Source organism: Epinephelus moara, chromosome 13, assembly GCF_006386435.1.
Source record: "Epinephelus moara isolate mb chromosome 13, YSFRI_EMoa_1.0, whole genome shotgun sequence".
Lineage (NCBI taxonomy): Eukaryota > Metazoa > Chordata > Actinopteri > Perciformes > Serranidae > Epinephelus > Epinephelus moara.
In genome coordinates, this window is record NC_065518.1 from 21309814 (window position 1) to 21324830 (window position 15017).

At 44.6% G+C, this 15017-nt stretch overlaps 1 protein-coding gene across 2 annotated transcripts in view; it reads left to right on the plus strand.

Annotated features, from left to right (window-relative positions):
- Positions 1-15017, plus strand: part of LOC126400186 (ankyrin repeat and fibronectin type-III domain-containing protein 1) — a 167597-nt gene that overhangs the window by 139938 nt on the left and 12642 nt on the right. For both annotated transcript variants that reach the window (XM_050060744.1, XM_050060745.1), the window contains 6 exons: positions 4187-4384; positions 5197-5310; positions 5855-5952; positions 7453-7543; positions 11726-11833; positions 14243-14342. In XM_050060744.1, the coding sequence (XP_049916701.1) occupies positions 4187-4384; positions 5197-5310; positions 5855-5952; positions 7453-7543; positions 11726-11833; positions 14243-14342 (709 nt within the window). The remainder of the gene's footprint in view (positions 1-4186; positions 4385-5196; positions 5311-5854; positions 5953-7452; positions 7544-11725; positions 11834-14242; positions 14343-15017) is intronic.

Genomic DNA, 15017 nt, shown 5'->3' on the forward strand with positions numbered 1-15017 from the left:
AGATTACCTTCAAAAAGTCAAGTCCCATGTATGCCAGAGGAAACAGGCATATCACAAATCTACAACCAGCTTAGAAAACTGTAAGTAACAGCTTAGCTGTTTTACAGAGTTTTTTTTTAGTTGTTATGACTTATGTTACTGTGACCTGCATGCTAACAAAGTGACTAATATTCACATTATTTAAAGCCACAGTGTGTAGGAATTTCTCCCATCTAACTTTGAAATCATATATTGCATTCAAACATATAGCGCACTCTAGCGCCTCACTGTTTCAAACGCATATTGCAACAACAGTAGCTGCTGTGTACCAAAAAGCTATGATAACATTGATGAAACCATGTCATCCGATACTTCATGGAGCATTCATTCAGGCTCCTACACAGACACGCGTGGCGCGAGTTGACAAACCCCCTCCTCACCATGCTGGCTGTGTTTACAATGTAGGACTGTTGGGACGGGTGTAAATCAAAACAAACCAATCACGTCTTGTCTTTTGACAACTGACAAGTGGCTCAATCTCTCACACCTCATCCCTCTCCTCACATCACTCGCTGGCCTGTGATTTCTTTACCTTTCTCCTTCAGCAGCTCTTTCCAGCTGGGGAAGGCTACCCTGATGTTGACCCTCCTTTTTTGAATTTGCCGGTCACGTTGCCTTTTTGATTCCCCTTTGCGCTTTCTTGGCGATGAGGATTCCGTCTCCCGTGATTCTGCATATGCATGATCCTGCATTATGCTCAAAGAGTGGGACCTTGTTATGCTGCAGTAGTGCCGGGGTAGTAGGGAAGCGCGTCTTGCTCCTCTCCTTGGGCTTCTCAGTCAGGCAGCGCTGGCCTGGCTCTCAACGAAAACAGCGAAGGCTCGGCTGTATGTCCCTTGCTGGCGGACGTATTCTCAAGATGGCAAAACGTTATGGAACCCCTCAAACGACTTACAATGTACAAACAAATCTGAAATTCTCCATTTACTAGAATAAGTCAGATTATTGGTGGAGGTAATAATATACTAATGATGACTATTTATGAATGCAGACATCAATTTTTGCCAATGAACAACTGAAAATGTTACACAATGTCCCTTTAAGGTGATGTTTGAAAAAATGTCTCGCGTTGTCTCCCCACCCCACCAAAGTTTTGATTAATCACTGACATTTCTCACTGAAGCTTTGATGCCTTAAAACTGGTATTCTGAGCAGCCCTAGAGTGGAAACACAGCTACTGTTACAGTTCATATGCACAAAGATAATTAGTACATAAAAGTCAGCAGTAGCGGTTTTGAACTTGTGTTTCCATAGAAAATATCCAAGATCTCTTCAGGGGTCATTGTAATGTCTTTGTACTGAAAGAGCAATGTTTCTCTCATGTATTCAGTCTTTTGTATTAAATTGTATTTTTCCTTGTAAAATTTGACAGCTCTTTATTTTGTACTTTTGTAGTGGAGTTTGGCTGGCCCACAGGTGAATCATACCATAGCAAATGCTACCTTGGCTTTGAGCAGGAAGCAAGTAGATGTGCCCAGTCCTTTAGCCAATCGAATCTTATGTGATATGTGCAAAAGCCAAAGGTAGAAGTCTTCTGCCAATCACAACTTGTACCCTTTGCAAGTTATGATGTGAGCGAGGCAACAAAACCACATCTGTCACTCACTGACAGATCTGTTATCATTTTTTTCCTATGCAGATTTCAGTCTTTAGCATGGCTCAGAACTGATACCAGACAAGAGTTTGTTTGGGCTTCCACAGTGGCTCGATGGGAATCAACAAAGCGGACGCCAAAGCCGCTGTCACGACAACATCAGCTGCTGCCACGACAACATCAACTGCCACCAAAGCAACCACAGGTGTTGCCCAAAGCAACGACGCACACATAGCTTATAGCATGATCTCTTATCATGCATACCAGTGGTGCATTCATCCGCACACTACTGACACATCTCTTTTTGTTTTGTGCTGGCAGTGAAAACATATTAGAGGCGATGAAGGGGTGGTAATCATGATGCAATATTAGTCATCTTCGTAAGCACTTTTCATTGTCTGTGATCTGCTGAGCCTCCGCTCCCTTCCTCTGTTAATGATTAGAACTCGCCAGCAAGGCTCCTAGGCTGTTTGTGTTTGTACTTGCACACACACACACTCACACACACTCTCCAGAGCTGAGCCAGACGTCTTATAAAGGTATCATTAAATTGAAAACACTTGAATGGAAAGTGATGTTTACTGAAGTTTGCTCTTTGATTGTGCTCTCTCTCCAGAACTCAAATAACTCATGTGAGAGTGTAAGCTGTGTGTGTGTGTGTGTATGTGTGTGTACAAAGGACTGCAACAGAGAAAGAAAGAGAGAGAGAACAACAGCACATAAGGCAAAGTAAAGGCTTCTATTTTTATAAGCATGTACTAATCAAACTCCATCTGAGGAGAATTGACATCAAAGACGCTGCAGACTTTTCCTTGAGCTTTGAAAGGAATTGACTCCGATGCCTATTGATATTGCCATGCTTGACTTCACAGTGTGTGGTTACCAGAGAGACAAAGGCAGACAAAGACAATCAAACAGATTCTCCAAAGCAACTTCATATTCACATTATAAATCCCTCGGTGGCTTTCAATAGGACAAAGCCACTTTAATGTGCTGTAGAGGATCCCAGCCTTGATGTGAAATAAGGACAAATCAAGACACACGTACACACTGGTGACAGCATCTGGACCAGTTTCTTGGCCTGGAAGGGCTGGAAATGTAAATCAAAATGGACCTTTAAGAGTTATTTCCATCCAGAGTCCAAGGATCCTCAGTAATAATCCCAACTTAAGCCCTGACCCTAACCTTAAAAATCAACCCCAACCCTCGTGTCACCTGCTTTAAAAGTGACAAACGGCCTTCAAGTCTTCACACAAGTGGCCGAAGACAACAACAAAACTGACACCCAGAAGAGACGCTGGGATTCAAAGAGAAGCTCGCAGCCGCTGAGGAGACACTGAGAGAGACGCAGAATTAAACACCCAGATGGACATTTTGACACGGAGCTTTAAACTTACTGTCAACAGTGGAATCTAACGCTCAACAGTGGAATCTACAATGAACAAACACAGACCACACAGACTAAACACAGACACACACCAGTCCCAAACACTCCCAGAATCACCAGCCACCAAAGACGAAGTACAGTATGCTACTGTCCTGTGTGACCTTAACAGCTTTACATTACCTGTCCTACACTTTTATTTAGCGTCATCTGCACACGCTGGTAATTGCAATCTTTGATCTTTGTGTTACGCCACCCACAGCCACTATCACTAACCGCACGGCCATGATTTGAATATTTTTACTGGGTGTTGCATTGTATTTACTATGGAGATGTTTTTTGTTGAAGTAAACATCATTGTTCACATTTTAGTAACACCCCTACCCCCTCTCAGAAAAACATTCCTCCGATGGAGGCTGTGTGAGGCTGCGGTGTATGATATAAATAGATCAGTTATACACATTTTTCCACCAGTTTTGCAGAAAAATAGTTTTACAACGGCCGTTTAAAGTGATGCCGGTGCACGTTCCCACCATTTTGTGTTCCCTTTACGACCGCAAAAGAAGAATACTCCTCCCTCTCTTGCCCCTCTCACTTTCATTGCCACATTTTCTGTGTCATTTTCTAGGTGATGTCATGCCTAAAGAGGGCCTGCTTAGTTAAATGAAGTTTATTGAGGAATCTGCCACAGCATTTTGGCAAACAAAGACATTAAAAAGAGTCCCTGCAAAAGCAATTTCACTCGCTTTTGTGGGCCACTTTCGCAGGCCGCTGCAATATCAGTATAACCATGTGCACTTGATAAAAGTCAGACCAACACAATATTTACCTCTGTAATTGAGCTAGTAAATAATTTTGTGATGAAAACATGTTTTGTTCCTCAAAATATCCACTATGGCGTAGTTCTGCTACAAAAAGTAATGCTTGTGAGAACTTTCTTTTTTAATAACAATTTTTACTATTGTGGGTTTACAGTATTTTGCATTTATCTTGGTTGGAAAAACAGCACGCTCAAATTTGTAGTCCAGTGCTTTCCAACTTTTTGATGTGTGGATATAAAGTACTTTTCCTGGATGTCAAAGTAAGTTTGAAATAATGGAGTCACTTTTAATACAGTATGCATGCATTGACTTTTCTCCCTCTCGCTGTCTCTTGCATGTGTTTCTTAGTCGTGAGCTTGGAGGGCCGAGCGGTGCATTTGGCCACCTTGGTGCAGGAGGCCGAGCAGCGGGTGTCGGAGCTCCAGGCCCAAGTTCGAAGCGAGGGTCCTGGAGAGCGGGAGGGATCCGACCGTGAGAGGCAGCTAAAGGCCTGGGAGTGGAGGCTCCGGCTCTTCCGACGCATGCAGACGGGCTTTGAGCACGCTAGTAAGGCTTCAGGATGACTTTTATTCTTCTTGGAGGGAATTTTTTTTTTTTTGTATATGCTGAAGTTTGCCGCTCAGATCATACGAGCAGTCTTTGGTTTTCATTTTTGCACCCTTTTTCTCTGCTGGCATTCTGTCTGGGCAGAGTTAATGGCTTCCACACTGGAAAGCCTAGCGCACGACTGTGTGTGTGTATGTGTGTGTGCGCAAACATAACACGCCTGTATTCCTGCTTTAATTTTTTATAGGCATTTCATGACACGCTTAGTGGCAGGGTAGACAGCCACCCCCGAACGCAGACTCACTCACACGCACACACTCCTCCCTTACACTCAAACCAATCTGCGCTTTAATGCAAGGAAAAAAAAAAAAAATAGATTGTTCCCCTCTTTGTAATTTCACATTCTCATGTCAATTGATGGGCAAGTTGTGTGGACATGGATGGAAATTATAAACCACATGTCAAAATGATGTTTATGTAGTTACATTCACAATCACTGACGTCCTCGCTTCTTCTCAGTTTTGAGCTGACATTAATTTGAGAAGATCACAGATTCCATTACTGACTGTAAATTGCCTCAAGCATCCATTGCTTGACACTTTTTAAACTTTTCCCCATTTCTGTAACTGAGCAATGCATTGTGCAACAGACCGGGAAGACGAAATGATGTCATTACAGTCAGATGCCAGTTGTATGTGCTCGCTCCATTTTATTGGACATAATACGCAGTGAAAGATCTGAGTCTGGTTGTGTTTACCTGTTTGTCTCTCTTCATACTCACTTGCCCTCTTTCTCTCTGTCTGCCCATCCAGACCCTCCAGACGCCCCCAGTGTAGTCCGCCTGTCCGTCAGCAGCAGCACCAGTCTGAGGGTGGACTTCCAGGAACCTCTCTGTGTCAACTCTGCTGTAGTTACCAAGTACAAAGGTCAGCCACCGTGCCCGTCACACTGCTTCATTTAGAACCAACTAGTCAGTATTACAATATGTAAAGCTCGGGTGCTAATGAGATGCAGATGGAAAGGATTTAAAGGTATACTATGCAGAATTTTCCTAAGAAACAATGTAAAGACAAACTAGAAGTGTGTAGCAGCGTATTTTTCTGCAGACACTTTGCAATTTGCCTGTATTTTCTTCTAGTTTTCTATGTTCGGGATGTTTGTGGGTGTGTACCCGCACAGCGCTCAGGTGAGGTCAGAGCTTTAGAAGAAGGTAGCCACCAGATGCCAGAGTGCAAGCAGCAGGCATCCAAGAGACATAGTGCCAAAAAATGCAAATATAGCGAGGCAAAACGCCAAACAACAATGAATCTGGGGTTGGCTTTCACTTTCACTTTCACCAGCGAGCGTGTCTACAGACAGTAACTGACAACGCTGCATAGTATACCTTTAAAAAATAGCATGTACGTAGGTTTTCAATACCAATTACTGCTTATTATTGAAGTTACAAAATGTGTTTGTGTTTATTTGCAGTGAGCTGGAGCAGCTCTCCGTCATTAAGTCCTTTGCTGGGTGAGATGGTGGTGGAGGACACCACTCTACTACAGTGCAACATCACTGGACTCACTTGTGTAAGTTCTGCCACAATCTTTGAACCCATAGGCTATCAGTTCGAGGACAATGTAGCTTCTGGGGACAACAGAGCAATATGTCAGGGGCTAGCGAATATTTGGATAACGGATAACCAGGCCAAGTCTTCCTCTTTCCTGTGCCAGTCATTGTTTAAAGTCAGATTAGCAATCTCTGAACCCATTAGTCTGAAGACAGTTTATAAACAGATGTTTGCATACCAATGCTGATGAATAAATAAAAAGCTAAATCATCATCAGACAATCGCTAATGGGTTCTGAGACTGCATTTCAGCCGATGCGTTCCATCTCTTTTGCTCTCCACACAGTGTTTACCTGCATGCAACCAAAGCCTGCTCGGATATAATTGGTCAATACTATTATGTGGACTACAAATGAAATTCAGAACACTCCCAGTACCAAAAATCTTGTCCCATTGCCCACAGATTTGACATCATCTCAACCATGAACTGATGCTCTAAGCTGTTTTTCAGTATGATGATTCAATCAGTAGGAATAAGGGAGAATCTTATCCAGAATCTCTTATATGTGATGCTGTCAAAGGTAACATGAGATGATTTGGATAGAACATCTCTCCATGTGTATTTATCCCCTCCTGCACATCATACCATTTTCACACGAACCCAGTGAAGCGTTTCCTCTGCTCCCACCTCCCAAAGAACTTTGTGATAAAAAAGGATACAGTCATGCATTATCTGATAGTTTAAGGGTGACACAAAGCAACACAAAGAACCACTAAGCCCCAGCTTCTCCAGCTGTTGGCGCTGACCGATAGAAAATTTAGAAGCTATTCTCCCACACGAATGCCTCCTGATATTATTTACATGCGAGCTCGAGGCGTTTGCTTTGGTGACATCTGAAGGCTTTTCCCAAGTGACCCTCCTTTATTACGTACATCAAACTCCACACACAAGTTGTGGTCACCATCAATCCTAAATGATGGTGGGGGTGAAAGACTGCGAAAAAAAAAAACACAATTGGAAAACACACTTTATTTGTTATTTGTTGAGAGTCTTGGCTCCTGACCATTCATTAGCAACAGTTGCAAAACAGCCTCCGAGATGATGGAAAGAGCAGCTTGGTAGCCTGCCACCTGATTTATGTTTGGCATTTTTAAGCGGGCACGTAGACAAATGGACGCTCCACTGGTTGTTTGTTATTGTGTGAGAGAAAACCCCTTCCCCCGCTTTGAGACCCCCGCTGCCAGCCAGAGCTCACTCCTGTCACATGACAGGGGTCAAGGCGAGGTCAGGAAGTGTCGGCGGCTGGTTTGATTGATCTGGCTGAGAAAGGAGAGACAGAGGCCTGCTGTCTGCACACTGGGCACGGAGACAGACAGAGCTTCAAGATAGACCCTTCACCCTTCACACACACTGAAATAAAGACAGACAGCGACCTAGCAAGAGACAAACAGATGCACTGACTCACACACATACATATGTATATGGTGCCTTCTGACTGTCATGTGTCCTGTCCATACAGGGGACCTATTACTATGTCCAGGTGTCAGCCTACAACATGAAGGGCTGGGGGCCTCCACTAGTCTCCACCCCTGCCTGCGCTGTACCTTCCAGTAAGTCTCCACTGTGTCTACGCATATGTGTATGTTCAAGTTTTACATAAAGCAAAACATGAAATTTCCCGTTAACTACAGCTCCGAACAAGAGCCCTGAAGGGTTTTGGCTGGCGTCACTGAATTAACACCACTGAAAAATCCTTTTCACACAGGACTCAGCTGCGAGATGTGTGTATGTGAGTGTGTCCCGCATGAGTGATACTCTCTTTGCCACACATAAAAGGGGACTTAGACTTTGCATTATTACACATCAATTGATTCGGTTATTCCAACGTCATTCCGACGTTGCTTTGACATCATTACAGCGGGGTGACAGCTGGACCCAGCGGGGCCAGCAGGCTGGGTGGGTTTTGGGACGCCCTCTGTGGACGTCAGAGTGTGTAACCATAGCCGCAGGATGGCGTTTGGGGCTGGCTGGCAGGAGAAGCTGTCCGGGTTCAGCCAAGAAGTTAACCGTGAAGTCATGTGCAACAACAGCTGAGGTGTTGAGTCACCAGAGCAGCTCTGACCCTCTTTCTTCCTCTCTGTCTTTATCTATCTATCTATCTATCTAAGAACAGATTTAAGACTTTAAAATCTTTTCTGTGGTATATAGTTTTTAGTATATTATTACATTTGTTGCTCTGTAGATAGATTTATTTATTTAAGTGCAGTTATTAATTCAGTGTATTGATTTATGAGTTGATAGCTGTTTGTGTGCAGCATGTAAAGTACACACCTACTGTAGGAGAGTGAACATAGGTACTGTGAGTGTGGGTGTGTTGGCACACTTAGGGCACATCTGGGGAACACATGAACATGTTTGTCCTCATCAGCACACCGTGTTTTTCAGCAACTGTGTGTGTGTGTGTGTGTGTGTGTGTGTGTTCATTTGAGGAGACTGGGCTTTCCCTCTCTTTTTTTTTTTTCTCTACTGTCCACCTCCCTCCCTCTCTCGGAGCTAATTTCGATGTTGCGTGTTTGTGTTTTCCATTTGGGCCTACCACTGGAAATATTTGCATGTCTGTGCTGTAGCACGCGGCGCGGCCCCAACAGTGGGGGCCTTATACCGGGCCGTGGACGCCCATTAAAGGGCCCGCTTGTCCTGTCGGGACAGGCACCTTTCCGGGAATAGAGCTCACCGTGTTTCAGCCCCACGCGCCCTCCGGGGGGCTCTAGGAGAGGGAGTTGGGGTGGGGGCAATGAGGGGGGGTGGATGGTGGTTGATGGTGGTAGAGGGGGGGTGGGTTATCGCTGACACATCCTCCAGTGAGCAAGCAAGGATGCTGGCTTGGTAACACAGTAAGCAGAAGGTGCTGAAGGATCGTTTTCTACAGAGATGGTCGTGTGTGTGTATGATTGGGAAAGAGGAAACACACAGGAAGAGGAATTGAAACAGTCAGAAACAGAGGGTGTAGTCTTGCTTTCTGTAGCGTAGCAGGATGCGTGGTGTGTTACTTTCCTAACTCGCTGTCACTGGGACAGCCACACGCTGTTTGTGTGTCTGTGTACATGTGTGCACACTGACTGTTCTAATCCCAAATATGTGCAGGCCAGCCAGAAGCAGCGGTGCTCAGTAGGTCTGTCTGTCAGCCAACCACAGCTTTCTCACACTGGGGTGGGTGCTGTTTCCTATAGTACACACACACAAGACCTGTTTGAGAAACAGGCCGTCTCACACACCTCACACTCCTACCGCTGGAAGCCTCAGGAACAGGGCCAGCCCAAGAATTTTTGGGGTCCCAAGCAGAATTTGATTAACCCCCCTCCCAATCCTCAGACGTAACCTCACATAGAGTCCCACTGACGTATGTGTCGGCACCGTATGGTCATACAATAGTGAAAGTGTCAGTTTAAGCACAGTTTATTTTCATCCAACCAAAGTTATTGCTCCATAGTCCACAGATCCAGGTTCACCTACTTCAAATAAATCAAACAGTGTTATTAAAACCTTCCACTGTTAGCACAATATGTATGCCTCCCCAGTAGCAACGTGTCCGTGATAAAAATCTTACAAGACCTACACAACAAAACGAAGGAAATAACAATGGATAATGTTTCTTTATTCATAGAAAACAAATAAACTGATTGGACTGATCTAAAATCAAATGAAATAAAAGATAAAGTCCGCACACCAGAAGCTGCTCCTTGAACATTTATTCAGACTTAACGTTTCGGGCTCCTGCCCTTCATCAGACGGGGGTGCAGGAGCCCGAAACGTTATGTCTAAATAAATGTTCAAGGAGCAGCTTCTGGTGTGCGGACTTTATCTTTTATTTCATACTTACCTTTTGGTCCAGCACCCAGCATTAAGTTTTTGGGATGTGCGTGCTACCTTTACCTGTTAGTGGCTAAAATCAAATGAAAACATGGCTCCACAGTGGAAAATAAATAGAACAAAGACGGACACCTCTCTTTGTTCCAGTTTTGTTCAAACCACCATTTGAGAACGTTAAAAGTTTTGTGATGCATACTAATAAGACTATGCCTAAAACCTGATGTACCTAAATACCTACGTTGCTGAACCAAACATACAGCAGGCCGTCCAGTGTTAGCACTTTTGGCCGCACCGGGTCAAACTATGCCTTGTTGATTTGTCTCTCCGTTGACAGTTTAAACGCCCCAGGTTGTGTCAAGTTTCACCTGAGATAGACCATCTCTAGACTCAGGCCAAAGCACGCCTAACTGCCTCCAAGCTGATTGTGGTGGCATCAGATGGGCTTCGTCATCATTCAGGGACAATTCAGCATCATCATTCAGGGATGATCTTCCTCTTCTTGATCCATTTTATTATCTTACCATCTTGTTACAGCATTAAGTGGTAGATGCCAAGCAAAATTGTAACAACAGCCTGAAAATCCATGATGATAATTAGCCGGCTACCAACAACTATTGTACAGTGCAGAAGTAAACATTGTTCAAGAGGGTGCTGCTTTTAAAGGTCATGGACTCAAGACAAGTGCATCATTAGTTAAAGATGCACCTCAAGCAGATAGCCCTGTTGTATGGAGATGCAGATCCCTGCCATGCAGGCTGATGCGCTGAGTCAAACAGAGTCAAGCCAAGCCAGTACACATGTATGGAAAACGACTATCTGTCCGCTCATCTCTGCAAACACATTAAAAACATGTTAAAGGTGTCTTTAAGCATATGCGGTAGATAATGGCGCCACATGAAAAGTTAAGGGATAAACAAAGTTATTACAATTCAACATAAGGGGACCATGAATGTGGAAATCTTTCCTGTTCGGTAAAGACATTTCACACACAAATTTTTCACATAACTGTCAACCTCATGGTGATGCAATAAGAAAAGTCAGGGGATCATGAAAACCACAAGTGTTTGTACACATTTTTATGACAGTTCATACCAATAGTTTTTGAAATATTTCAGTCTGGGTCAAAGTGGTGGTTCGGCAGACCGACACCAAAGAGCTGTGCCACTGGCATGGCTAAAAGTTAATCTTGCAGCTATGACATAACAGCAACACATTTAATGAACTTTTTAGACTTGGGGCATGTCATCATCTTTGCTTCTCCGTCATTAATAGTGAGTTTACACTACACAATATTAACCCTGATTTTCTACTTACCAAAAGTTTTTGTAGAGCACTGACAAAAGCCCCAGCTTAGAGGCAAATCAGCGCTCATTCCCGTGAGCGACAATCGCTATGTATGACTTTTCAAAGAAACGATCTGAGAGATGCAGGTTAAATATCTGGACCTGTCTCTGAGACCAAATCCTTTTGTGTGAACTGTGTTTATTTGCTGCAAATCAGTGCACAAACAACTTGAATTCCTAGGTTCTTACACAAATCTGTATTTGGAGGAAAGAACTCCTGTGTCATGAATGGTCCTGCAACTTTTCCCACATCACTTCTTGCATGTATTTCGTTGACTAAATGTAGTTTGGAGATCAGACAGACTTGTCAGGGATTCCTCCCTGTGAAATGTCTTGCAATGTGTGGCCCCCTGTCACCAATCACCTGTTTAAAGTGCCACATTATATGACACCATTGTAAAATGTGATCAGTACATCAATGTGATTACTTTGAAAAGTGTATAGTGTGTAGCTACCATGATGCACAATATAACTTAAGAGACCTGTCTAGAGATCCTAACTTAGCACCATGACTCTGAATAAAGACACAGCACTGCATGGCCACTTTTCTAATATCATCTCTCTCGCCTCTGTCTGCAGGCTGGAGGGATATCGATGGCCGCGCTCCACGTCAGAGAGGCCAGAAGGAGGCACTAGACCAGCTACTTGGGCAGATAAAAGAAGCTCACCGCCACTGTGTCTGCCATGGTATCAACAACTTTTTGATCGATTTGGTGGGCGTGTTTACCTAAAAGACCGAACAGTAATACGAGAGCTTTAACGGTTTGCATAGCTGACCCCTGCTGAAACCCAATGCCCAAACCTGGTAGTGATAGCGACTTGATGTTCTCTGCATATGAGCACACGCTATATCTCACTAGATGCTTTAAGCTGCCTTTGGGTTTAACTGTGAAATTACATGCAGCAAATTCCTAGGTAGAATAACAACTTGACAGATCAGCTTTTAGTCGTGGTATCAGTTGAAGTAAAGTCACAGAAGTTGAGGTGAAATGCACCCCGAGCTGTGGTATGAGCTTCTGACATTAACCCGAGCTTCTGTCGTTTTCACTACGCCCGTCACATTTTAAACAAACACATCTGAATTTTCAGCCACCGTCGAGTTCATGTTTGAGAAATATTCTGGGTGTAAACAAACATGTGCATGGACGGTTCAACTCGCAGGTGTAACACGTCTCGCCAATTGCTGTGTTTCATCTCACCTTGACAGACACTTTACAATCTCAAGCACGACAAGTACTTCGGGGGCCGTACACCCTAAGACGGCATGCCACCTCAAAAATAATACCCTCCCCTCTGTCTCAACAACCCCCCCACCCCCTTATACATCTTTCCATGACTCAGCCCTTCCTCTGCTGAATACCTCTCTCTCTCTCTCTCTCTCTCTCTCTCTCTCTCTCTCTCTCTCTCTCTCTCTCTCTCTCTCTGTGACAAAATGCAGATCAACCTCTCTCACACTCAGGCTGTTTATATCCCCAAACACTGCAGGCTGTAAGCTGGTCCCATAAGTGTCAAAACCTGTCCACACTGACTCCTTTACATGACGGCAAACTGCATTTAGCATTGAGCAAGTTGTCTCTCTTTTTCTCGCACACCCACACGCCCGAACACACTCACCCACTTACTATTGTCCACTGTGGCCCAGACTGTATTTGCAATAGGGCGAGACGCAATATAATAGTCAGTATTGAGTGGCTCTTGGGTCGTCAGACGGCGACTGATTGAGCTTGAGAGTTCAGGCACGGTAGCCAAGGTGGCGTGTCCTGGGGTCATGTTTGTTATTCCTGTAAGAGACGAGTCCCGGGCTGGAGTCGGGAGAGGGCATAAATTAACACTGACTACTGCTACCTCCCCCCCCCCTTCACCCCCCACAGCCTGCCAGTCGTCCTGTCTACTGTCCATACATATACACACGTAAAGATAGACAGGCACACACATAGATACACATGTACATGAAACAGACACAAATATTCAAGTACATGCTCCCCGTTTAAGCTCTGACGCTCTCGCACACGTCCATGTGCGAACCCCCCATCGCAGCCCGGCTTATAGCCCACGCCACATTCTCCCTCTTGTCCAAACACTATTAATTAAACTGTGAAAGAGGCCTTGACTAACACAAGCACCCCAGCAGTCAGCCCTACTTGTCTGTCTTACTCAGTGTCAAACAGGGACCGAGGCCAGGAGGACTAGAGCCGAACAGACTCACGAGTAAAGAGAAATTTGGGGAGGTGAGAGGGGTCGAGGGGTGCTGTTTTTTCTTGTTGCTCCACCTCGACTCGTCCACCTGAAGAGAAAATTAGTTCTTTTCGGGTCCTGAATGGGGGGATTTATTGACTTTAAGTGGCCTGGGGCTGGAGTCAGATCACCTGGGGAGGGGAGGAGAGGGAATCTGTGAAGGGTTTGGGACTCAGGGTTTCTAATGAGTTGGGAGGTGCGTTATCTCATCAACAGGCGCCCACACAAACGCACACACATGCATATATACACACACCTCCCTCTCTCGCCTCCAACCCCCTCCAGGCCCACTAAAAATAAACGTCCCCACAGACTTAACTGACCTCCCTGTCAGTGAGTGGCAAAGGGTTAAGACACATACAGACGCACACACACAAATTACTCCTTGGCTCCACTCGTATGGCTGTAGCTCAAGACATGCCATGCTCCAGCAGCTTTAGTATGTGCAGGTAAACACACACACACATACATATACACACAGTTAGTGTCCCTCTGGGAGCGGAGAGCTAGTGGTTCCCTCAAGGCCCATAGTCTGCTGTTGGCAGCCAGCATGACTGTCAAATGGTGCCGCGCCACTGGAGCGCATGAAATGTCGAAAAACATTCCACTCCGACCGTGTTGTTGGACGTGTCAGGTTTGTTGTCAATTAGGTAACGGCCTGTCACTGGAAGAGATGTTTCTAGAGTTTGTCAGGACAGAGGTATTCATTGGTGTTAGCAAGAAAATCAGACAGCCAATCAGAGTCAGGCCACAGCTTCTGACAAGTGCCCTGACTTTAGAGCATCGGAATATTTATTCAAATTATTTTGTTACTATTGAATTAACGGATGTCTTTTTCTTGTCTCTGTCTTGTCCACACAGAACAGTGCAAAGCTCCGTCACAAGGGAGGAAGCACTCAGTATCCAAAAGCCTCCGCCACCTCTTCCAACCCACCAGCAAATTTGTTAAAAGCTTGAAAAGGTAAATGCTCATTTCGACCAACTTGAAGACTAAAAAACAGCACATGCATCCAAAAACGATAAATACTGGGTGCAGGACAGAAGAACAAATACAAAAATAGTTTGTGTTCATTGTTTCATGTTGTTTAGCTCATATTTAACCTGTTTCCTGTTTTATTCTGTAGCTTCTCTCCTCATGTGTCATGTGTGGTTTTACTTCCTGTCTTTGTGCGTTTTCCGGCCTGTTTTCTGCCACACCTGTCTCGTTAGTCCTTCCCTGTTCCCTGAGTCCTCCCTTCACACCTGTTCTGTATCAGTCTTGTCTGCTCCAATCCCTGTTTCACTCCTTTTGCCCAAGTCTTCCTTCTCCAGCTGTGTCTCGTCCTTGTGATTCTTCTGTGTATATATGCCTGTGTATTGTCCTTTGTCCTTGGTCAGTCTCTCCGCTCATGTCTGCTTACTTGTGCTTGCTCCTGCATCCATCCCCAGTCTTCATTTCTGTTCCTAGCTGTTTTATTTTAGTTTTGATTTTGTCTCTGCTCCTAGATGGTTTTTTGAGTTGCCTGCCTTTTTTGAAAATTATGAATCAGCTACATTAAAGCTCGCTTTCTGTTGAACACTGCAAACCTGCCTATTGATCTGCTTTTGGGTCCACCTCCCCTGAACTGAATCGTAACAGTATACTACTGTCTGTGTA